Source organism: Rana temporaria, chromosome 4, assembly GCF_905171775.1.
Source record: "Rana temporaria chromosome 4, aRanTem1.1, whole genome shotgun sequence".
NCBI lineage: Eukaryota > Metazoa > Chordata > Amphibia > Anura > Ranidae > Rana > Rana temporaria.
Window position 1 is genome coordinate 432,546,326 of NC_053492.1, and position 27,085 is coordinate 432,573,410.

General features: G+C 42.2%; 1 protein-coding gene across 1 annotated transcript in view; it reads left to right on the forward strand.

Annotated features, from left to right (window-relative positions):
* USH2A (usherin) overlaps positions 1 to 27,085 on the forward strand; it is a 1,018,338-nt gene that overhangs the window by 165,924 nt on the left and 825,329 nt on the right. The window contains exon 12 of the mRNA XM_040347840.1: positions 2,436 to 3,074. Coding sequence (XP_040203774.1) covers positions 2,436 to 3,074 — 639 coding nt within the window. The remainder of the gene's footprint in view (positions 1 to 2,435; positions 3,075 to 27,085) is intronic.

The following is a 27,085-nucleotide window of genomic DNA, read 5'->3' on the forward strand; positions in this document are numbered from 1 at the left end:
TAAGAAAAAATGGGGGTACTAGCCACACCCCTTCACAGTATAAATATAAATAATACACATCATTTACTATGTTGTGACAGCAAAAATAGATTTATAACATTAATTGTAATTAAATGTTAAAGCTTTACAGCACGGTTTTCCATCTCTCTGAACTCAAAAAGTAAGGATTTGCCATGTTATAGGGACATTTTAGAACTGTGCCGAAGCATACAAACAAATAAAATTTTCAGGGTTATGCACTGAAGCGGAAGTCATTTAAGCTGAGTTGTTGGTGCGGTGTCAGGAGGATTTCCCCCGTTATTAGGAGGGGATCGTGTGCGAGATGTTCCCGCAGGTTCCTAGCTTGTAGGCGGCTTCCTGCTTTGTGAGGCAGCCATATTGCCAATCTGCATTTCTGGGATGCTCCAGTCCAGTCCGCCGCCTAGATCGCCGGGAGAAGGTGAACGTGAGGCGAAGGAACTGCAGGAGGATGTCCCTATGGTTTTCGGGTGGTCAGCAGTGTGTTTTACCTCCGTGGAAGTCAGTTGAAAATCTCTGTCAGCGGCCATCTTCCACTGAGGTCAAGCCATGCCCCGGGTTTTGCAATTATTTATATCACACGGTATTTGCATAGCGTTTTTTCAAACTCTATTTTTGGTCAAGAATACACTTTTACATTTTAATGCAAAACAAACACAATGCATAACCCAATTTTTTGTAAAATATAAAAGATGATGTCCTGAGTAAATAGATACCAAACATGTCACACTTTAAAATTGTGCTCACCAACACAACAGGGACAAATGCCGTAAATTTTACTATCAATAGATGATGCTTTAACAACCTTGGTAGGTTACCACTTTAGATGTACAGAGAAGGTCTAGTGCTAGAATTTCTGCCCACGATTCAACATTTGTGGAGATACCAAACATGTGTGTGACAATAGCGGTTTGTCATAATAACACCAATGATGGGGCACAATTCCTATCAATGACACAAGTGACAGGGCACAGTTCCTCTCACTGACACCAAAGATGAGGCATTGTTTACTCCAACTGATGCTGGACAACATGATCAAAAGAAAAAAAGGCCACTCAGGTGTGGAAATCTTCAAGGTGATTGCTTCTCCCAGAACCACGGGTGCAGGAAATGCATACAGTATGTGATTGCAAAACAAAAGAGCAAATTCTTCTGGACAGCCGCACACCTGAATAAAAATTGCCTTTATTGCAAAAATCCAAAAATAGAAAACAGCACTACATGTCACAGCACATGGGTGAAGCTGACGCGTTTCACACTGTATTCGTGTTTAATCATAGTGTTTAATCATGCTGGATAACAGTTTGACCCCCCTTAAGTCTGAAGGGCAGTAGACTGGCTCTTCGTTTAGAGAGTTTGGAGACCTCTGGTCTATAGTAAAGGTCAGGGCCGGGACAAGGGGTGGGCAAGAGGGACGGCTGCCCTGGGCTCTGTGATATCATGTGAGGTGCAGGGGCACCACAAGGAGATTGGGGGGAGGGAATTTGTGTTTGGAGGGGGAATTTGGGGAGCAACAGGAAGTAAGAACTAGAGAAATTTCAGGAGGTGTGTTATGAGTGGTGGTTTTGGGGGAGGTTTGTGTTGGGAGGAGGGATAGGGGAACAGGACTTCGGGAGGTGTGCTAGCAGGGGGGATTGGGGCGGGGGGGTGCTATAAAAGTTAATACAGTGGGGGGGGTGATTTGTGCTAGGAGGGGAAATTGTTTTTGGGAGGGGGATTTGTCCTAGTCTTTCTAGGGGGGGTATTGTGCTGGGAGCATATGCGGAATGAGAGTTTCTAAAGCTGGGGAGGATGAGGAGGGTGGGGGCATTTCAGAAGGGGGCTGGATTTGTACTAGGAGGAGGGGAAGTTTATGCCTAGGGGGTAAGCATGCAGATAATTGCTTGATTCTTTTTTTGGGGGGGGGGGGATTTTTGCTGGCACATGATGCTCATATATTTTTGGAGAGGGGGAGCTCAACGTTGCATGTTTGCCCTGGGCGCTAGATGACCTTGTCCGGGCGCTGGTAAAGGTTGACCCCCCACCCTCAATCACCTATTCCCCAGAATTCTAGACAGTGATGGTTGCAACTACTGTGGCCAATTGATCGTATGGCACACCTGGTAACAGTTTGAGATTGAAGCCTAATTCTTAATAACATTACATATTTCAATGGCTTGTTTTCAATTATAAGGGTATATCTATTATTTTTTATATATTTTTTTGTTTTTGTGTTTTAAATGGAGCATACCTTTAATTACACAACACAAAATTTACTAAAGGCAAATCGACTGTGCACTTAGCGCAGTTACGCTCATTTTCCCCAGGGCTTAGTAAATGTGGTAGAGCTCTGCACAGTCTATTTGCCTTTAGTAAATCAACCCCTATGTTTCCTCAGTGAGTGCAATAACCATGAAACATATATTTTGTCATTGCAGGTCCTCTGTGCGATCGCTGCAAACTGGGCTACAAACAAGACATATTAGGACAAGAGAGCTGTACACAATGCATGTGCAATTCTTATGGCTCCATCAATCAATTCTGCAATCCCACCAGCGGACAATGTAAATGCAGAGAGAATGTCAGCGGACTCCGCTGTGACACCTGTATTGACAACTATTATGGGTTGTCTGCTGATGGTTGTAAACCCTGCAAGTGTCACACGGAAGGGATTATCCCTGGAACAGTTTGTGACGCTATGACAGGACAATGTGTCTGTCAGCCTAATGTTGGAGGAAGGCAGTGCAATGATTGCCGGCATGGCTACTACAAATCCACACAAAATGGCTCCATGTCTTGCCTGCCCTGCCAGTGTGATGGATCTGGCACCATAAATGGCTCACAGGCCTGTGATAAGTTAACCGGACAGTGTTTGTGTAAGGCTGCTGTAACAGGGCCACGCTGCAATGTTTGCGTGAGCCATACCTACAATCTATCCGCTGTGAATCTTCTGGGCTGTCAGAACTGTGACTGTGACCCTATTGGAACTTTGCCAGGTTCAAGCTGTGACCCAATCGATGGTCAGTGCCAGTGCTTGCCAGATTTTCAAGACAGAAGATGTAGCAGATGTAAGCCTGGTAAGTGTTAACAATGAATATGAACAGGAAAAAAATGCTAAAAAGAAAGTGTACCTAGATAATGCTTTAGATTTGGATAAAGTGGCAAAGCTTGTTTGCGTTCCACTAGACTTAGGCCTCGTACACACGACCGAGGAATTTGTCGTAAATTAAACATTATTTTCCTCGACGAGTTCCTTGTTAGGCTTGTCGAGAATCTTGACAAGCTTTCTTTGCGTACACACTGTCAAGACAAAATCTCGTTGTTCTCAAACGCGGTGACGTACAACACGTACAACGGCACTTTTCAGTCTGTTACAGCTTGACGAATGTGCTATCTCCATTACGAACGCTAATTTTACCGAAGGTGCACTCCCGTCTCATACTTTATTCTGAGCATGCGCGGGTTTCTAAGCATACACACGAACGTGTTTCTCGTCGTAAATCAGCCCGACGAGAAACACAACGAGGAAATTGAGACTCCGGACGAGGAAAAAGAGAAGGGCTCATACACACAACAGTTTTCCTCGACAGAATCCATCAAGAAACTTGGTGGCAGAGCTTTTTTGGAGAGGAAACGGCCGTGAGTATGTTTTTCGTCGAGAAAACTGTTGTGGAACATGACGAGAAAAAAAGAGAACAAGTTCTCTTTTTCCTCGTCGGGAGTCTCAATTTCCTCGTCGTGTTTCTCGTCGGGATGGTTTACGACGAGAAACACGTTCGTGTGTATGCTTAGAAACCCGCGCATGCTCAGAATAAAGTATGAGACGGGAGCGCACCTTCGGTAAAAGTAGCGTTCGTAATGGAGATAGCACATTTGTCATGTTGTAACAGACTGAAAAGCGGAATCAAACTTTCCCTTTATAGTGCCGTTGTACGTGTTGTACGTCACCACGTTTGAGAACGACGAGATTTTGTCTTGACAGTGTGTACGCAAAGAAAGCTTGTCAAGATTCTCGACAAGCCTAACAAGGAACTCGTCAAGGAAAACAATGTTTCATTTACGACGAGTTCCTCGGTCGTGTGTACGAGGCCTTACACTTTTGATTTGTCCTAGTAACCACTGAGAAAGAAAATAGTTTTGAGAAATTCAACTTTTTATTGTTGTCCCCAGGACATGAGATATCATCCTATAGAGCAGTGTTGGGATGGTTCCTTGACACCCAAGTTGAATATGACAAATTGCAAAGCAGAGGCAGGAGAGGCAGCAGTAGCCTTCCATACCACACGGTCCAAGGCAGGAGCCTCTCTTGCATTTGGCTTGGTTCAGTCCAGTTTTCCCTCAGATTAGGCGACCCGTCAAAACTTGTAACTGAAATAATGTTCCATTACGGCTATCTTGGTGCACCCCACACTCAGCCACAGTAAGCGTACAGTCTGAAGTCGCCAAGCGGACATCTTTTTACACCCGCTGAAGTCTTGCATTTGACACTTATTTTTACCACTAAACTGAGCTTATATAGTGAAATACAGTTTTTAGAAGTCCGTGACACTATTTTGATGTTGAATTTTAAAAGCAGCGGTCTTCTGTCAGATCAGCAAACATGTGAGATCAGCAGGCTTGCTGTTGCTTTTAAAATCAAAACAGTGTCACGGATTTCTAAACACTGTATTTCGCGATACTGTATAAGCTCAGTTTAGTGGTAAAAATAAGTTTGAAATGCAAGATTTCGGTGGGTTCACAAAGATGTCCACTTGGCGACTTCAGATTGTAGGCTTAGTGTGGTCGAGTGCGGGTGTACCAAGATGGCCGTGATGGAACGACACTTCCGTTACAAAATCTGACAGGTTGCCTAATCTGATGGAACACCAGCAATGGGGTCATCATTTCCTGTGACAACTGTCAGAGTTTTCTCTCACTTCCTGTTGTGCCTCAGGAAAATAAAGGGAAAATAACTCAACGTACCAGAGACATATAAAAATGACTGGCAGAGGTTTCAATCATTATTTACTCTATCCAAAGTTTTAAAAAAAATATTAGCTTTAGGTATTCTTAAATTTGCTAGTTAGTGGGAAGGAAGATTTACTAAAAGAGGTACATGCAAAATCTAGTGCAGCTCTGCACAGAAACCAATCAGCTTCCAGTTTTTATTGTCAAAGCTTAATAGAACAACCTGAAGTAAGAAGCTGATTGGCTACCATGTGCAGCTGCAACAGATTCTAAGTGTTCCAGTTTTAGTAAATCCTAGCAATGAACTGCTCTTATTTTATGTACCATATTTATCGGCGTATACCGTGCACTTTTTTGCCCTGAAAATCAGGGCAAAATCGTGAGTGCGCGATATACGCCGATACCCGCTTTCCGCGCTGTGTTTGAACCACTGCGCTGACATATACTGAGCGCAGTACACTCGGGTATAGTCGGGCAGGCTCGGCTCCGCTCACGGTCACGTCCTGTGCGTCCTGTACGTCCTTTACGCGAGAGGAGCCAAGCCTGTCCGACTATACCCGAGTGTACTGCGCTCAGGATATGTCGACGGAGTGGTTCAAACACAGTGCGGGAAGCGGGGATCGAGCGGGGAGGACACCACGATGGCCGCAGAAGGACGCCGGACCGGACAAGGCCGCCAATGGACGCGATGGACGGTGGGCAAGACACCGACGAGGGGCATCCAAACTGTAAGTATTTTTTTTTCCAGGAATTTTCCTTCTAGGTTGGGGGTGCACGCTATACGCCGGGGCTCGTTATAGCAAGATAAATACGGTATTTTGGAAATTGAAAGTGTTTCATTATATATTTTCAATAAAACATGTTGATTTTATAAGGGCTGCTTGTGTGCACATTGCACATTACCCTTGTTATCTCAATGAGTTTAAAGAGGAAGTAAACACTGATGGGTTTTACTTCCTGTATGTTTCCCTGCAAAGGTAAAGCATAGTAGCCCATTATGTGTCTTACCTGAAAACTGTCCCTTACCTGAAACCCAAGCCTGCGATGCCCCCGATTTCCTCGCAGGCTGGAAGCGTCCATCTTCACCCTTCTTACTTCCGGGAACTGACCGGAGTCGCCGGAGTTGCGTGTCGGCTGGCTGGAGTCATGTGATGCATGCGCACAGGAGCCGCCAGTCACAGCATGACCCCCATCTAGAAACAGCACAGTGTGCCTTTTCTAGAGTGCTCATGCGCCGAATACACCGGCGGATGGGCGGAAGAAATCGCCGTACAAGGAAATTGTAAATATCTCCTAAACTGTGTAGGTTTATGAGATATTTACAGCACCTACAGGTAAGCCTTAATCTAGGCTTACCTGTAGGTGAAAGTGGTCTGTAAGGGTTTACAACCACTTTAATTAGTTCCTCCAGCTCTTATCTTGTAGTACAGATAAACAGTTCTGTTGGGGAGACGAGGATAAGGGAATGGTTTCAGTAGGTTAACAAAAGACAACTTGGTAGGGCTAACTTCATTCAGCCCACAAAATTGCTGTGTGTTGTTGGTCAACAACAGTTATTAGAAGCTAAGGGCATTTATGGCAGAGTAACAGGTATTTGTATGTACTCTGCATGGTATTTAAAAGGATAAAACATAGGTAATGTGTATGTATTCCAGAGATGTACTACATATATTTTTCTTTATTTTAAGGTGACATTTAGAATGTTGCCATCTTTGCTATGAGAATGGAGGCCTTTTATGTTCCCATTCTTATAGCATTCTCTGCTGTGAGGCCCCGTACACATGACCGAGAAACTCGACGGGCAAAACACATAGTTTTGCTCGTCAAGTTCCTTGTTCGGCTGTCAGAAAACTCGTCGAGCCAAATTTTTCCATTGCTCAACGAGGAAATAGAGAACATGTTCTCTATTTGGCTCGACGAGTTTCCCGACGGGTTTCTCGGCTAAAAGTGTACACACGACCGGTTTTCTCGGCAGAATATGTCTCCCATCGAGTTTCTTGCTGGATTCTGCCGAGAAAACCGGTCGTGTGTACGGGGCCTGAGACTTAGCACCATATCTGATGAGAAAAAAAATGATTTACAGCTACACCTGCTGGCCACATGTGGTAAATATGGAATATTCGCATGTAGTAAATTCACATGTAGTTCATTCTTACCATTAGTAAAAATTTGTATTGCGCAGAATAAAGAAAGAAAATATATATGTAGATTCCCATTAAAGCTGTATAGAGAGGCGCCTCTCCAGTCATAGGGAGGACTGTCTACAAAATGCTGAGAGCTTAAGAATAGAAAATGTAAATTCTGGTTTTAAAAATAGGTTTAGGGGAGGCAGGCAGCACAGCAGGATGCCCTGGCTTGAGCACTCCCAGGGGACTCTCTGAGAAAATTTTAGCATGTTAATAAACTGATCCTTTAAACTTAATGAAAAAAAAATCCCTTTCACCAACATCTGACACAGCATAGACTACTTTGTCAAAGATTCATATCAGTTTCTAGAATCAGTTTGTCTAACTGCCACCTAGAGTAAAAGGTAATAAGGTCTCTTTAGAGGATTCTCCTGTTTTTACGTTTTCGAAACCTAGTCACAGATGCACAGTTTAGCAATCGCAGTTCATGGATCATGGTTCAATCATCTAACCAAAGTGTCTCTCATGTGTTAATCATGCAAGGCTGATTTTATGTTCCCTGTGGTCCACTAAAAAGTAATGGTTTCAGAACCTGAAATGTTTAGGACATTAACTTCTCCTGCGCCATCAATGACGGCCTGGCCTGGATATCAGAAAGGGCAATGGCACCCCACACTGGCATGATATTAATGATACAGGACACTTAGCCACCAGAGAAAGCTTTGAAAACGGCTCCTCGAGCTACTCAAGCCCTATTTTCGGTGGCGCACGGTCGTGAATTATGAATTACTCTTCTGTTTACAAATATAATATAAAGTGTCTGAGATCTTTCATGTCTGAAAATTGAGTTTCCTGCCTGGATAAGGAAGAACTAAGCTAAGGGTTTTTAGATCTAAAATGGCAGCATATTATACATTAAGACTACAGCATAGGTACGTTTCTTACACGGGCAACCCAACGTTTGGGCTACTTCTGGGCATGGGCCTTCTGTGCTGAAAGTAATGCAAATTGAAAATTGTTTCTCATGGCTCATACATAAGGGCATTATTTCACTGCATTTTATGAGAAGTTTAAAAATCTTTTTAAATATTATATACACTTCTTTTATGAACGTCCTGTTGGTGTGCGCACACTCCATGTGTGGTTGAACATGACAGTTTTACTGCAGAGGCTGTGGCCGAATAAATCAGCTCACCATGTATTTGATCAGCTGCTTGTATTCCGACTTTGGAGCATTGTGAATAGGAGACCACACTGCATCTGACCTGAATAAGCATTGTCAGCCTAATAGAGTATGTGCTGGTGAATATGTCCACTGATCACTTAGTTCTTGGTCTGGTCTCAGCACTTACTGGAGCACTGGGCTGGAAAGGGGGCCGGAGTGGCTCGCTCAGGCTCTCAGCGGCATGCTGAGAAGCTGAACCAGCTGCAAATCAGGCCCCTGGGTGGATCCTGACAATATAGTTGGGATCCTTTCAGAGCCTGGAATGCCTTTAGCCCACTGTTGGCTGATTCTGGCTCACAAAAGAGCACTCCTGAAACACAAATGAGAAGTGTAGCCCAAAAAGCTTTGGCCATACTTCTCTTTTAACATATATATTGTCACCGACACTAAACACAACACCAATGCCTTATTTTGTAGCTCTTTTCCTTAACACTTATCTTCAAAAGGTGTCAAATGTGGTAGCAAAGGGGGGGGAGCAAACAAGCAGAGCTTCTCCTTTTGGGTGGAGCTACGCTTTAAGGCTCTTTAACACCAATGCAGGTGCGAAGGTGCACACGCTTTTTTTTTTCATTCACGTTTAGGGCAGTCCATTGATTTCACTAGGCTGCCCAACACACAACAATTACACCAAAGAAGTGCAAGCCCCAATTGTTTTATATTGCACCACACCAAAATGAAAGGTATACAATTTAGCAAGGTGCGTCGGTGGCACCATTAAGAATTATGAAATGTGTGCCAATATGGATTAAGGAATGCAAATGTTTGGTGTGTTATAGGAATTTTGCTAGAATTCCTGCATCACACAAATCTGAATCTAGCCTTAAAGCGGAGTTCCAGGCTTTTTATGTTTATTAAAAGTCAGCAGCTACAAAAAGTGTAGCTTCTGACTTTTAATAAACAGACACTTACCGGCTCTATGGTCCAGCGATACGGCCGCCCGGACCGTCACTCCTCTTCCCCTCCTCTCCGCCGGCGCCTCCAATGACACTCTGGGCACCTGGCCGTGACAGCTTTTTGCTTTAGGGTCGGGCACACACTGCGCATGCGCGAGTTGCGCTGTACTCTCGGAGTGGACAGGCAATCTTATGGGACCTGTCAAGTGTCCCAGAAAATCGCCTAGAGGGAGGGGCCACCTAGGTGGAGAGGAGGAGTCGCCTAGGCGGCCCATAGGCAAAAAGAGGAATTGGGACAGGAAGTCCCACTCCAAACAAAGCCCCCACTCCCACCCAAAAAAATTGCATGCCAAATGAGGCATGTAAGGGGGCGAGGAGTGCTTTAAGCTGAACTTCCACTTTTGGGTGGAACTCCGCTATAAGGGCTTCCTGTCCATGCTTATTCATCACCATTGCATCAAACATAAAACAAATGAATTTCCCTTGCAGGTGTTTGCATCATCATAGTCTAGTATACAGCACAGCATTCAGATAGTTATCAAACATTTTAGGGTCAGATTAAACCTGCAGGCTGTTCCAGCACCGCCTGCATGCAGTTTTTCTGTAACACGTACCACACTGCTTATGCCAGATTTTTTTTTTTTTAAACTAGGTAGGTGGCCAGTACTTAAAGTGGTTGTAAACCCTTACATACTGTATACCCGCTGAAATGACTAGCCTCAGAAGACACGTTGCACAGCAAAGAGAAGAGAGTGGAGTCTGAGACCCGAATGGAGGCAATGGACACACCTTCTTCTACACAGTCTCATATGGAAACATGCACAGCTGAGGCTGTTAATTTGGTGATCATTTGGTGTTATCATAGACTGTCACAAATATAACAGATAGAGGAATGAGAGAGGAGGCATAAATCATCACACTGGGTGCCTTGGATAGAGGCAATTCCACAGTATAGAATATTTATAGAAGTTCACGTTTATTTTTTAATTTCTGAGGTTTACAAACACTTTAACCCTCTGCACAATGCTAGACAGACCTACCACTACCACCAGCCTTTTTTATAAAATGCCATGGTCTAGGCGGTGGTCTACCCCGGGGTTGATAATACTATATATATATATATATATATATATATATATATGTATATATATATATATATATATATATATATATATATATATATATATATATATATATATATATATATACATATACGGTATCTCACAAAAGTGAGTACACCCCCTCACATTTTTGAAAATATTTTAATATATCTTTTCATGTGACTAATGTGTGATGTCTTTCGCACTACTCAATAGTGAATAGATATATCTTCCAAAACAAACAGTGGTTAACTTGCAGCAACAACTCGCAGTGTTTACAAACAACCAAATAGAGAATGTGTGGAATAAGGTTATTACGCAAAGTCTATATAACACTTATAGGTATGTGGTCAAATAATGGTAATGGCAAATAGTAATAGCAAATAGTGGAAAAGGCGTGAATTAAATCAAATATCAAAACATAAAATAGAGAGACTGACTCAGGCTGCTTTGCCATCCAGATGGAGAGGCACCAGGAGAGTGTGTAGGAGGAATTATTTATGCAGGTGGAAACATCTTATATCGTACTGCCCAAAATATTCAGTTTGGAGGTGAGAGTTCTGGGAGACCAGATTGATGTTTCTGTGTGTAATACTACAATTCTCCCCTCCCCCTCTTGTGATTGGTGGACACTTCTTCTCCTTTAGCAGCCATTGACTGCCACTTCACTTATGGACTTTATTTTATATTTTGATATTTGTTTTGATTGCCACTTCACCTATGGACTCTATTTTATGTTTTGATATTTGATTTAATTCATGCCTTTTCCACTATTTGCTATTACTATTTGCCATTACCATTATTTGACCACATACCTATAAGTGTTATATAGACTTTGCGCAATTACCTTATTCCACACATTTTCATGTGACAACACTGAAGAAATTACACTTTGCTACAATGTAAAGCAGTGAGTGTACAGCTTGTATACCAGTGTAAATTTGCTGCCCCCTCAAAATAACTCAACACACAGCCATTAACCACTTAAGCCCCGACCTTTAGGCAGCTAAATGCCCAGGCCAGGTTTTGCGATTCGGCACTGCGTCGCTTTAACAGACAATTGCGCGGTCGTGCGACGTGGCTCCCAAACAAAATTGGCGTCCTTTTTTCCCCACAAATAGAGCTTTCTTTTGGTGGTATTTGATCACCTCTGCGGTTTTTATTTTTTGCGCTATAAACAAAAATAGAGCGACAAGCCTCAGTTTAGGCCGATACGTATTCTTCTACCTATTTTTGGTAAAAAAAATTGCAATAGGCGTTTATCGATTGGTTTGCGCAAGATTTATAGCGTTTACAAAATAGGGGATAGTTTTATTGCATTTTTATAAAAAAAAATTTTTTTTACTACTAATGGCGGCGATCAGCGATTTTTTTCGTGACTGCGACATTATGGCGGACACTTCGGACAATTTTGACACATTTTTGGGACCATTGTCATTTTCACAGCAAAAAATGCATTTAAATTGCATTGTTTATTGTGAAAATGACAGTTGCAGTTTGGGAGTTAACCACAGGGGGCGCTGTAGGAGTTAGTGTTCACTTAGTGTGTGTTTACAACTGTAGGGGGGTGTGGCTGTAGGACTGACGTCATCGATCGAGTCTCCCTTATAAAAAGGATCACTCGATCGATGCAGCGCCATAGTGAAGCACGGGGAAGCCGTGTTTACATACGGCTCTCCCCGTTCTTCAGCTCCGGGTGGAGCGATCGCGTCGTCCCGGATCGCTCCCCGCGGGAATCCGACCGCCGCATGTAGCAGGGGGGTCCCGATCGGACCCCCCACCCGCTAGAAGGCAAGGGCGTACATGTACGCCCATTTGCCTGTACGTGCCATTCTGTGGACGTACATATACATGCGGCGGTCGGGAAGTGGTTAATGTATAAACGGCTGGCAACAAAAGTGAGTACACCTCTAAGTGAAAATTTCCAAATTGTACCCAATTAGCCATTTTCCCTCCCCGGTGTCATGTGACTTGTTAGGCTTTGTACACATGATCAGTCCAAACTGATGAAAATGGACTGAAGGCTGAAGTCTGATGGACTGATGGACTGATGGTCTGATGGTCTGATGTGCCTACACACCATCAGTTCAAAATCCAATCGAGTCCAATGCGGTGACGTAAAATACAACGACGTGCTAAAAAAAAACAAAGTTCAATGCTTCCAAGCATGCGTCGACTTGATTCTGAGCATTCGCGGGTTTTGAACCAATACTTTTGCGTACTAACCATTGGTTTTGACTGATCGGTTATCAGTCCATCCGTACACATGGTAGGTTTGGACTGATGAAACTGAACTTCAGTCCGTTTTCATCAGTTTGGACTGATTGTGTGTACAAGGCCTTAGTGTTAAAAGGTCTCAGGTGTGAATGGGGAGCAGGTGTGTTAAATTTGGTGTTATGGCTCTCACTCTCTCATACTGGTTAGTTAAAGTTCAACATGACACCTCATGGCAAAGAACTCTCTGAGGAAAATAAAAAATTAATTGTTGCTCCAAAGAAAGATGGACTAGACTAGAAGATTGCCAAGACCCTGAAACTGAGCTGCAGCTTGGTGGCCAAGACCATATAGCAGTTTAACAGGAGAGGTTCCCCTCAGAACATGCATCGCCATGGTCAACCAAAGAAGTTAAGTGCATGTGCTCAGCGTCATATCCAGATGTTGTCTTTGGGAAATAGACATATGAGTGCTGCCAGCATTGCTACAGAGGTTGAAAGGGTGGGAGGTCAGCATGTCAGTGCTCAGACCATAAGTTGCACATTGCATCAAATTGGTCTGCATGGCTGTTGTCCCAGAAGGAGGGCTCTTCTAAAGATTATGCACAAGAAAGCCCACAAACAGTTTGCTGAAGACAAGCAGCCTAATGTCATGCATTACTTGAACCATGTCCTGTGCTCTGATGAGACCAAGATAAACTTATTGGTTCAGATGGTGTCACATGTGTGTGGGGGACACCAGATGAGGAGTACAAAGACAAGCGTGTCTTGCCTACAGTCAAGTATGGTGGTGGGATTGTCATGGGGCTGCATGAGTGCTTCCAGCACTGGGGAACTTCAGTTCATTGCAGGAACAATGAATGCCAACATGTACTGTGACATACTGAAGCAGAGCATGATCCCCTTCCTTCAGAGACTGGGCCGCAGGGCAGTATTCCAACATGCTTATGACCCCAAACACACCTCCAAGACGACCACTGCCTTGCTAAAGAAGCTGAGGGTAAAGGTGATGGACTGGCCAAGCATGTCTGCAGACCTAAACCCTATTGAGCATCTGTGGGGAATCCTCAAATGGAAGGTGGAGGAGTGCAAGGTCTCTAACATCCACCAGCTCTGTGACGTCATCATAGATGAGTGGAAGAGGACTCCAGTGGCAACCTGTGAAGCTCTGTTGATCTCCATGCCCAAGAGGGTTAAGGCAGTGCTGGAAAATAATGGTGGCCACGGAACATATTGACACTTTGGGCCCAATTTGGACATTTTCACTTAGGGGTGTACTCACTTTTGTTGCCAGCGGTTTAGAGATGAATGGCTGTGTGTTGAGTTATTTTTGAGGGTACAGCAAATGTACATTTATATACACGCTTTACACTAACTACTTTACATTGTAGCAAAGTGTCATTTCTTCAGTGTTGTCACATGAAAATATATAATAAAACATTTACAAAAATGTGAGGGGTGTACTTTTGTGAGATTCTGTATATATAGGTGTGCACAGCCTATTGTATTAGGGTGTGCACCTCAAAGCTAAAACACATATGTGTGTGTGTGTGCATGTGTATTTATACTGATGGTGTCAGTAGAGCAAGGATTGGTGTCAGTAGGGCAGTGGATGGTGTCAGTAGCTTTTATTTTTATTTTTATTTTTTCATTTTTTATTTTTTATTAGTAACAGGCTTTGGTAAAATATAAGGGGTTTAAACAGGAGGAATCTGTGCCACACAGGGTAAATAGGGTGTGCCCAGGCACACCTGGCACACCCTGTGCGCACAACTATGACTATATATATATATATATATATATATATATATATACACAGTACAGACCAAAAGTTTGGACACACCTTCTCATTCAAAGAGTTTTCTTTATTTTCATGACTATGAAAATTGTAGTCACACTGAAGGCTTCAAAACTATGAAGTAACACATGTGGAATTATACATAACAAAAAAGTGTGAAACAACTGAAAATATATTTCATATTCTAGGTTCTTCAAAGTAGCCACCTTTTGCTTTGATTACTGCTTTGCACACTCTTGGCATTCTCTTGATGAGCTTCAAGAGGTAATCACCTGGCGCAGCACCCCATCAAGCTCCTTCTAGGTCAAATAGCCCTTACACAGCCTGGAGGTGTGTTTGGGGTCATTGTCCTGATGGATGGAACAGCATGCCGCTGCAAGATGCTGTGGTAGCCATGCTGGTTCAGTATGCCTTGAATTTTGAATAAATCCCCAACAGTGTCACCAGCAAAGCACCCCCACACCATAACACCTCCTCCTCCATGCTTCACGGTGGGAACCAGGCATGTAGAGTCCATCCGTTCACCTTTTCAGCGTCGCACAAAGACACAGGGGTTGGAACCAAAGATCTCAAGTTTGGACTCATAAGACCAAAGCACAGATTTCCACTGGTCTAATGTCCATTCCTTGTGTTCTTTAGCCCAAACAAGTCTCTTCTGCTTGTTGCCTTTCTTTAGCAGTGGTTTCCTAGCAGATATTCTACCATGAAGACATGATTCACACAGTCTCCTCTTACCAGTTCTAGAGATGTGTCTGCTGCAAAAGGTGGCTACTTTGAAGAACCTAGAATATGAAATATATTTTCAGTTGTTTCACACTTTTTTGTTATGTATAATTCCACATGTGTTAATTCATAGTTTTGATGCCTTCAGTGTGAATCTACAATTTTCATAGTCATGAAAATAAAGAAAAAACTTTGAATGAGAAGGTGTGTCCAAACTTTTGGTCTCCAATGTATATATATATATATATATATATATATATATATATATATATATATATATATATATATATATACTCCAAGGAAACAATATGAAAGCAAACGTTTATAAACAAAAAAAATGTATATGTTGTGATGCAAAAGTATAGTAGCTAATGACAATGCTCACAAGTTTATATACTGTGACAGTAGGCAGGTTAAATCCCTCTAAGATGCTGTATATATTTCTTCTAGGTTCGGGCTTTATGCCAGTTTTTACCTCTAGAGCAGGGGTCTCCAAACTGCGGCCCGAGGGCCAGATGTGGCCCTTTGCTAGTCTTTATGTGGCCCTTGGGGCACTATTTCTCCCACTGCTATCAACAAGGGGGCACCATTTCTTCTACTAATATCAATGATGGGATACTATTTCTCCTACTGATAGGGGCCCTACTCCTCCTCCTACTGATAGGGGCCCTACTCCTCCTCCTACTGATAGGGGCCCTACTCCTCCTCCTACTGATAAGGCCCCTACTCCTCCTCCTACTGATAAGGCCCCTACTCCTCCTCCTACTGATAAGGCCCCTACTCCTCCTCCTACTGATAAGGCCCCTACTCCTCCTCCTACTGATAGGGACCCTACTCCTCCTCCTACTGATAGGGACCCTACTCCTCCTCCTACTGATAGGGACCCTACTCCTCCTCCTACTGATAGGGGCCCTACTCCTCCTCCTACTGATAGGGGCCCTACTCCTCCTCCTACTGATAGGGGCCCTACTCCTCCTCCTACTGATAGGGGCCCTACTCCTCCTCCTACTGATAGGGGCCCTACTCCTCCTCCTACTGATAGGGACCCTACTCCTCCTCCTACTGACCACCAACCCTGAGGCCTCATTTAATCTCACTGGAGCTGGGTCCAGGACAATTTCTGCCCCCCGTTGGCCACAATCCGGCCCTCCTAAAGTCTGAAGGACAATAAAGTGGCCCCTTTGTTTGAAAAGTTTGGAGACCCCTGCTCTAGAGGGAGTGCTGGGAGTCCTGCTGGGAGGACTTGATGAGCCAAGCTGTATCAGGTGGGCTTGTTAGGTCCTCTACAAAAACTCCCAGCATGCCAAGAGATATGCTCCAACCTGGAACCAGACCTGTGTGAATAGTCTGGGGAGTGATCTTTGTGCAGTGAGACAAAGCCTGTGTGGCTACTATTACCAACACTCTAACTAGCAGGGAGTTAGGGACTGGGGCAGCACTAGGCTGTACCCAGGCGTTAGTTAGGGACACCGATGTGTTTAGTAAGTGGTCAAGTGACCAGGTGTAACGCTATTAGCGTTAATTTATGTACTAGGAGCGCAGCTTTACCTAATATGACAGCTGCGCTCCATTCACAAAGACATCCGCGTCACTTCCGGTACGCGGACGTCTGCGCTCCACGCTGGAACGCGGAAGTGCGTTCCAGTGTGCGGCGCTCGGCGTGCATGGGAGACCGGGCTATTTAAACCTCCAGCACTGGCGACAGGTTGTTGGAATATTCCTGTTGGACCCTGTCGCCACCTGGAGACCCTCCACCAACTCACACCAACCTTGAACTTCACTTTTGGGATACTTGGATCCTGATCTTAGTTGCTATACTAGATAGAAGGACCACCAGCGTTACACCTGTGCTTATTTTCCCAGTCTGGACTACCTCCTAACCGCAAGTATATAGAGTATATTACTGCATATTGGGATTACCATCTACTCCTGTGCAAACAGACCTGGTCCACACTACTTCTTAAACTGCATAAGGATATATAGCATATTACTGCATAAAGGGATTACCATCTACTCCTGTGCAAACAGACCTGGTCCACACTACTTCTTAAACTGCATAAGGATATATAGCATATTACTGCATAAACGGATTACCATCTACTCCTGTGCAAACAGACCTGGTTCACACTACTTCTTAAACTGCATAAGGATATATAGCATATTACTGCATAAAGGGATTACCATCTACTCCTGTGCAAACAGACCTGGTTCACACTACTTCTTAAACTGCATAATTATATAGAGCATATTATTGCACATTGGGATTACCATCTACTACTATGCAAACTGACCTGGTCCACACTACCTCTTTAACTGCTTGTGTTTAAAGACTATTTTGCCATATAGTTAGTGTTGTTGCCCATAGTCTGGACTACCTCCTTCTCTCTCTTTCAGAAATACATATTAACTATTGAGATACTTGCTCTAAATATATTGAGGTTTTGCTTCTATATGTTATATCAGGAGTGCTAATTTCCTACATGACTCAAGTTCAGTACCTATATATTCAAAAAGCACTTACTAAAGACTTATCCTTGTCATTGCTCTAGACAAAGGTTACTATATAGTTTAACAAGTATTAAACTATTACTACATGTTTTGCTCCAATCAGAGGATATGATGATATAGACCCCATACTCTTATAGTTCAGTGAGAGTGAGCTGGTGGTTAATTCTGATAGGCCTCTACAGCTGGAGTCTAAACTTGAGACAGAGTGTTCTCAGAATCAGGGTCGTAACATAATATTCCAACCACTTTAAAAAAAAAAAAAAAAAAAAAAAAAAAAAAAAAGGGAAACATTCAAGATGGATCCAGCTGAACTTGCAAATCATTTAGTTACACTCTCCCAAAGAGTGGATAACCTGACTGCTAACATGAATGAATTGCGTGTTCAGAATGATACCTTACGCAATCTCAATCATGCACAAGCTAGAGACAGACCTGAAGCTAAGGTCTGCCCACCAGAACTTTTTTCTGGTGAAAGGAAGAATTATAAACAATTTATTAGTTCATGTCGTTTGATGTACGAATTACGTCCGCGCACTTATTACTCTGATAGAATAAAGATCCTCACTTTAGTTACCTATCTCAGAGGTGAACCCAGAGTGTGGGCTGATACATACATAGAAGAACATGGAGATCTTTTGGGAGCTTTTGATACTTTCATTAATGAGATGTCTCTCTTATATGAAGATCCTAACAAACAGCTAACAGCTGAAAATTCAATCAGAACCCTCAAACAGGGTAAGAGGCCTGTGGAGGACTTTATTTCAGAATTTAAATGCTGGAGCAGGGAGACCCAATGGTCAGAGATTGCTCTTAGAAATCAATTTCGTTTGGGTTTATCAGAGGCTATGAAGGATGAGCTTGCTCGCGTCGTGCTCCCTGATACTCTAGAAGACCTCATGCACCTATCAGTGACTATCGATCGCCGTCTGCGTGAGAGAAAGGCAGAACGTGCAAATACATACCCAGTCACTTCCTTCAGGAGATTCAGATCGCCTTCAAAAGAGTCTCCAATGGAACTTGGAACTATAAGAGGACCTTTGACTCCAGCAGAAAAGCAACGCCGTAGAGCCAATAATCTATGTCTTTATTGTTCAGCTCCAGACCACATTGTGTCTACCTGTCCTCTACTTAAGAAAAACTCTGAAGGTAAATTTTCCCACATTAATAAATTAGACTCATCCCTTTCCACGTCTAATCGATATATCTTTATCCTTCTTACTCTACAGTGGGATCAAGAAGAGATTTCCATTGAAGCAATGGTCGACAGCGGAGCCTGCGGCAACTTTATAGATTCAAGTATTGTAGAATCAAATAAAATTCCCTGTGTGTTTAAGCAAAATCCAGTGTCACTCACTTTTATTGATGGGTCCAGTTCAACTCATGGTCCTGTTATATCTCAGACATCTCCCCTAAAGGTTACATGTGCCACTGGTCATTCTGAGACCCTCAAATTTGATATTATTTCCTCACCTGTCTTTCCCATTGTTCTAGGCCTCCCATGGTTACTTCTTCATCAGCCTATTTTCTTATGGTCCACCAAATCAATTTCTTTACAGTCTGATTATTGTAAACAGTTCTGTTATTCCCCATGCATCATCTCTTTCTCTGACGCCATTCCACATGACCTACCTGAATATTTACATGATTTCCTTGATGTATTCAGTAAGACTAATGCAGATAAACTTCCTCCACATAGAATTTACGACTGTCCCATAGACCTTATTCCCGACAGTCCTATTCCTACTGCTCGAATCTACCCCCTCTCTCAACCAGAGCTTGTACATTTAAAAGAGTACCTCGATGAGAATCTAAAAAAGGGGTTTATTAGGAACTCCACCTCTTCAGCAAGTGCAGCTCTCTTTTTTGTAAAAAATAAAGATGGTTCACTCCGACCAATCATTGATTATCGTTCCCTCAATAATATCACTGTAAAAAATAGATACCCATTACCACTCATTCCGGAACTCATTGAGCGTCTACAGAACGCCAAGATCTATACAAAACTGGACCTCAGAGGTGCATATAATCTGATCAGAATCCGTTCGGGTGACGAATGGAAAACTGCCTTCAAAACCCGATATGGCCTTTTTGAGTATTGTGTAATGCCTTTTGGTTTGTGTAACGCTCCAGCAACTTTTCAGTGGTTCATTAATGATATTTTTCATGATCTACTTGATATTTGCGTTGTAATTTATTTGGACGACATCTTAATTTATTCTGAGAATCAGGATGAACATCACAAACATGTGCGCTGGGTTCTGGCTAGGCTTAGGACACACTCTTTGTATGCAAAACTTGAAAAGTGTGTATTCAATCAAACTACTATTTCCTTCTTGGGTTACCAAATTACTCCTAGTGGAGTTCAGATGGATCGATCTAAGGTAGATTGTATTCTGTCCTGGCCTGCACCACAAACTAGGAAAGCTCTTCAGAGATTTCTCGGTTTTTCAAATTACTACAGAAAGTTCATAAAGAACTTTTCAGCTATTGTGAGACCATTAACCAGCTTAACCAGTTCAAAGATACCTTTTGTTTGGAATGATGATGCACAGAAATCTTTTGACACACTCAAGAATAGTTACACTTCTGCTCCTATTCTTCAATTGCCAAATCCATCATACCATTTTACATTAGAAGTAGATGCTTCGCATTTTGCTCTTGGCGCTGTACTCTCCCAACAACCTACATTATCGGAACCACTACATCCAGTTGCCTTTTTTTCCAGGACACTCTCCTCAGCGGAAAAAAATTATCCTATTGGCGAGAAAGAATTACTAGCAATAAGAGATGCTCTCTCTAACTGGAGACATTTGCTGGAGGGTTCAACACATACTATCACCATCCTCACTGATCATCGAAATTTACAACACTTAAAATCTTGCAAAACTCTCTCTGCCCGTCAAGTCAGATGGAGTCTATTTTTCGATAGATTCAATTTTGTTATTTCCTACCTTCCTGGCACTCAAAATACTAAAGCAGACTCTTTGTCTCGTATGCATGAAGAACAAACATTGGAGATTCCACCATTTTCAATTATTCCATCCAATAGGATTCTGGGTACTACTATGACCTTCAATAAATTGCTTATTCAAACCCTCACTAAAGAGAGATCTCATTTACCTATGGGTTTACAACAAGAGTCTAACGGACTATTAACTTTTAACAACAAGATATATGTTCCACCAAAATTGCAACTTATGTTACTAAAACAACTTCATGATGCTCCACTTGCAGGACATCCTGGCATTACTAAGACCCTTCATCTAGTCAAGAGAAATTACTGGTGGCCAAATCTCACAAAGACAGTTCAGGACTATGTTAATTCTTGTCAGACCTGTGCCACCAACAAACATTCTAGAAAACCTCCCTATGGTCTATTAACTTCTATCCCAGTACCAAATAGACCTTGGGACGTTATTTCTATGGATTTCATAGTTGACCTCCCAAGGTCAAATGGAACAAACACCATCATGGTCACAGTTGATGTTTTAACAAAGATGGCCCATTTTGTACCTTTGAAGAGGTTACCAACCTCTCAAGAGACGGCAAAGGCTTTCATATCCAATATTCTTAAACTTCATGGCTTACCATCTCAGATCATTTCAGATAGAGGCTCACAATTCATTTCCAGATTCTGGAAAGCTCTCTGTCAAACGCTACAAATAGATCATCGCATGTCTACCGCCTATCACCCCCAAACTAATGGGCAAACAGAACGGGTAAATCAAACACTGGAACAATATCTGCGCTGTTACTGCACCCACCTCCAAGACGACTGGTTTCATTTACTTCCACATGCAGAATTTGCTTACAACAACGCCTCCAGTTCATCCTCCCAGTTTTCACCTTTTTACGCAAATTATGGTTTTCATCCTAATAATTTACCGTCTACTTTTCCTTCAACTAATGTCCCTGCTGTTCAGAATCTTTTATCAACCATAAAGGATACTCTAGATACTCTCCGTTCTAATCTTGAAGATGCGCAGATTAGACAAAAGAAGTACTACGATTCTCATAGAACAAAACCCCCATCTTATAAGATTGGAGATTTGGTATGGTTATCTACTAGGAATTTACGACTCAAGATTCCTTCTAAGAAACTTGGCCGTCAGTACACGGGACCTTTTCCAATTTCCCACATCATTAACAATAATGCTGTCAGATTAATTCTACCCTCCGATTGGAAGATTCATCCATCCTTCCATGTTTCATTAATTAAACCTTTCAAACCAAACCCTTTTCCAAACAGAGATCCACAACCTCCTCCACCAGTTCAAGTTTTTGGTGAGACTGAATATCAAGTAGAGAAAATTTTGGATTCTAGGAGGAGAGGTTCTTCCATTCAATACTTGATTCGTTGGAAAGGCTATTCTCCCACAGATGATTCCTGGGAATGCTCATCAGATATTCATGCCCCTAGACTTATTAAGCAGTTCCATCACAAATATCCTGATAAACCATCTCCTATTAGGCGCCCCGGATGGGCCCCCTTGAGGAGGGGAGTATGTAACGCTATTAGCGTTAATTTATGTACTAGGAGCGCAGCTTTACCTAATATGACAGCTGCGCTCCATTCACAAAGACATCCGCGTCACTTCCGGTACGCGGACGTCTGCGCTCCACGCTGGAACGCGGAAGTGCGTTCCAGTGTGCGGCGCTCGGCGTGCATGGGAGACCGGGCTATTTAAACCTCCAGCACTGGCGACAGGTTGTTGGAATATTCCTGTTGGACCCTGTCGCCACCTGGAGACCCTCCACCAACTCACACCAACCTTGAACTTCACTTTTGGGATACTTGGATCCTGATCTTAGTTGCTATACTAGATAGAAGGACCACCAGCGTTACACCTGTGCTTATTTTCCCAGTCTGGACTACCTCCTAACCGCAAGTATATAGAGTATATTACTGCATATTGGGATTACCATCTACTCCTGTGCAAACAGACCTGGTCCACACTACTTCTTAAACTGCATAAGGATATATAGCATATTACTGCATAAAGGGATTACCATCTACTCCTGTGCAAACAGACCTGGTCCACACTACTTCTTAAACTGCATAAGGATATATAGCATATTACTGCATAAACGGATTACCATCTACTCCTGTGCAAACAGACCTGGTTCACACTACTTCTTAAACTGCATAAGGATATATAGCATATTACTGCATAAAGGGATTACCATCTACTCCTGTGCAAACAGACCTGGTTCACACTACTTCTTAAACTGCATAATTATATAGAGCATATTATTGCACATTGGGATTACCATCTACTACTATGCAAACTGACCTGGTCCACACTACCTCTTTAACTGCTTGTGTTTAAAGACTATTTTGCCATATAGTTAGTGTTGTTGCCCATAGTCTGGACTACCTCCTTCTCTCTCTTTCAGAAATACATATTAACTATTGAGATACTTGCTCTAAATATATTGAGGTTTTGCTTCTATATGTTATATCAGGAGTGCTAATTTCCTACATGACTCAAGTTCAGTACCTATATATTCAAAAAGCACTTACTAAAGACTTATCCTTGTCATTGCTCTAGACAAAGGTTACTATATAGTTTAACAAGTATTAAACTATTACTACATGTTTTGCTCCAATCAGAGGATATGATGATATAGACCCCATACTCTTATAGTTCAGTGAGAGTGAGCTGGTGGTTAATTCTGATAGGCCTCTACAGCTGGAGTCTAAACTTGAGACAGAGTGTTCTCAGAATCAGGGTCGTAACACCAGGGTTTATTTTTGTATTACTTTTGTTTCTGTCACATTTGTTTTGTATTTAGTTCAAATAAAATCCACACCTTTTTGTTTTCCTCCTACCACCGTCTGCTGTGCCTAATTGTTTTTGTGTGCTGAACCCGTCCAGGGGGTCACACACACCCGCTGACGGGCTAACCCCCTCACAATACATTTAACATAAAATATTCATTTGGTGCTTTTAACCTTTTTTAAGATTAGTAAAAGAAAAACGTATCCCAATCTGTAGAGGGAATTTAGCGGCTTTCCTGGCTGGAGGATCAAAAATTAATTGTACTTAAAAAATGGTCCACATATACTTGTAACCTGAAATGGGTAAAATGTTAAGGGAATACATTTGGTTCAAGTGAAATTTATAGGCAATTTGTTAAAGTAGGAGTGCACATTAGAAGGTGCATTAGAGGCACGTTGGTTTAATATGCCACTCAATAACTTGAGCAGAGGTTAAAAATGCAGCTTAACCTCCATTAAGTATATTTTTTAAATGTTTTAATTTAAAATTATTTGGGGTGTGCACTAATAAATATGACAACAGCCTGTTTTTTTTTTTTCTTTGAATGCCTCCCTTAGTGCAAAGTAACCTATTGACATTTGCTGCAGGCACTTAATCAGCAGGGACAGTGTGAAGGCGGGGAAGTAATGTCAAGATTTCTTAGGCCTTGAATGTACCCTGTCCTTGAGAGCGAGACACTAGAGGTTTATTTGGGTCTAATGCCGCATACACACCATCACTTTATGTGATGAAAAAAACCGACATTTTCTGTGAAGTAAAAAACGACGTTTTTGAAACTTCAATTTTCAAAGACGAAGTTGCCTACACACCATCGTTTTTTCACAATGTTCTAGCAAAGTGAGGTTACGCTCACCACGTTTTTCCATTGAAGCTTGCTTCATAAGTAGCTTCTGGGCATGCGCGGGTGTAAAAACGTTGTTTTAAACGTCGTTTTTTGCTACACACGGTCAATTTCTGTGAAGTGAAAAACAACGTTTTGAAAAACGACACATAAAATTGAAGCATGCTTCAATTTTTTTTTGTCGTTTTTTACAAGACATAAAACAACGTTTTCCCCCACACACGGTCATTTAAAGTGACGTTTTTAAAAACGTAGTTTTTTTTCATCACATAAAGTGATGGTGTGTACGCGGCATAAGGCTTTGTAGAATTTAAATGTAAGAACGCCTTTTTGAAGGCTCTGATTTTAGTTATTTTAAAAAAATGTCTTATTTAAACCTGCAAATGATAAAATAAATATTAAAAAAAAAATGAATAATAATTTGTTATCCTCAAAGTTACAGATGTAGTAAAAGTTTAATAAATAAATACAACAATTGGAAATTAAACATAATGTCTATTGAAATACTTAAAGGGTTACTAAAGGAAAAAAAAATATTTTCTTTAAAATAACAAACATGTTATACTTACCGCCACTGTGAAGTTCGTTTTGCACAGAGAGGCCTCGATCGTCCTCTTCTGGGGTCCCTCGGCGGCTGTCTCTGGTCCTCCCCACAAGAACTCACCACATTCATGCGCGAGAGCTCGCATGGTGATGAGTCCTTGCGGGCGCGCTCCCGTGATACAGCGAGCGGCCATAGCCACTCACTGTATCACTCGGCCCCGCCCCTCGGTGTGCCGCATCACTGGATGTGTTTGACTGGCTGCGCTGCTCTCAATCCATTCTCAATCCATCCACTCTAGCCAATCAGCGGCCAGGCTGAGCGGCGAAGAGGATCTTGGAACCGAGCGCGGGACTTTCGAAGGGTCAGGTAAGTAAAACGGGGGCTCGGGGGGGGGGGGGGGCGGCATCATCAGATGTTTTTTTCACCTTAATGCATAGATTGCATTAAGGTGAAAAAAAAATTCCTTTACAACTCCTTTAAAACTTTACAATAGTTATTATTTTCTGGAGAAAAAATAATATTAAATATTTAACACTTTTATTTAGTCAGTAATATGAAATATTGCAGCCAATGACGCCATACTTTGCACATTTACCTGGATAATTTACACACATAACTGAGGAGTCACAGGAATCATTTAGCCCTCATTGTCTCTACTCTAAACAGGTAAATACATATTTTCTATTAGAGGGAGACAGCCTAAAAGCAGTGTGCTCTTTCATAATTCAATAATACTAGTCTGCAGTGCACACTATATGAAACGAATAATTGTAAGATTGGAATTGTATATAAACATAAACACAAATAAAATAAAATTATAGAACATTTCTGAAAAAACATATAACTTTAAAACTTTAAAATAAATAAAATAACTGATCTTTTAAAAAATTTGTACCCAGTATACTACACATGAAGGCTTTACAGAAAGTAATGTAAATGTAGGCATAACATTTTTATTAAAGGGGTTGTAAAGGTAAAAAATGTTTTTCCTAAATAGCTTCCTTTACCTTAGTGCAGTCCTCCTTCACTTACCTCATCCCTTCATTTTTCTTTTTAATGTCCTTATTTCTTTTGAGAAATCCTCACTTCCTGTTCTTCTGTCTGTAACTCCACACAGTAATATGAGGCTTTCTCCCTGGTGTGGAGTGTCGTGCTCGCCCCCTCCCTTGAGAGGGAGGGGAGAGCAGGAGAGTCAGGATGCCCACTAACACACAGCTCCTTTCTCTATCTGCAACGTAGAGAGTGTCCTGACTCTCCTGCTCGCCCCTCCCCCCTCAAGAGAGAGGGCGAGCACGACACTCCACAACAGGGAGAAAGCCTCACATTACGGTGTGGAGTTACAGACAGAAGAACAGGAAGTGAGGATTTCTCAGAAGAAATAAGGACATTTAAAAGAAAAATCGAAGGATGAGGTAAGTGAAGGAGGACTGCACTAGGGTAAAGGAAGCTATTTAGGGAATTTTATTTTTACCTTTACAACCCCTTTAACTTACATAGATTATTAAAATGTCACATGTTAGTACAGTAACTCTTCCTCTACAGTAAAGCTTCTTCTTTTTCATTGTAGGTAAATAATAAATTCCAAGCAGAAGCAACATACCTTCATTGAGTTCTTGACGAAGGAAGGGTTCAGGCTGTCTGATGTCCACAGAAGGTCTACAGAATGTTTACGGAGATGACAGATGGATAAAGACATTTAAAGAAGGGGAAACCATAATTAAAAGAGAGGAGAGCATCAACCGTGAACACTGCCTGTACCCCCTCCTTTGTCAAGAACTCAATGATAGCATGTTGGATTCTTCTTGAGATCCATTATTTATCTGCAATATAAAAAACGAACTGTTGCTATAATGGAAGAGTTACTCCACCATGTGACATTTGAACGCCCTATGTAAGCTATGTATGTAGCGGGTGCTGCAGTCTGAGACTTAGATTAACATAGGCAAGCTGACAGGGTCAAGTTGAGAGTGTCTGCAGCTTGGAGGAATTCCCCCTCGCCGTTTTTCTTCTGATTGTGGATGAGTCAGAGGCATTCACAGGCAAGACAGCCCACTCTGCTTTTTCTCCTATTTCTTTATTGGCAGAGGGAAGCTGGCAAATCAAGGGAGGACTGCAGGAGCAGCAAGGAACGCTGGGAGATTGAGTTCTCACGCTGTTTCATTGTAATCTGCATAGTGAGGACTACAGATTCCTGCAGCCTTTGCTATACAGGAGATCTTAACCCCAGAGGCTTCCTGGGGGAAAGGAGAATTACCACAAGGTGTGAGAGAGACTGAACGGTGGAAAGGGGGCTACGGTCCTAAGGTTGTGAGATTTGTTCCTGTTACAGCCCTGAGGTTGGCGGTGGACATCAATAACTAAAGAGAAGACCCTAAGTCCATCTCCAA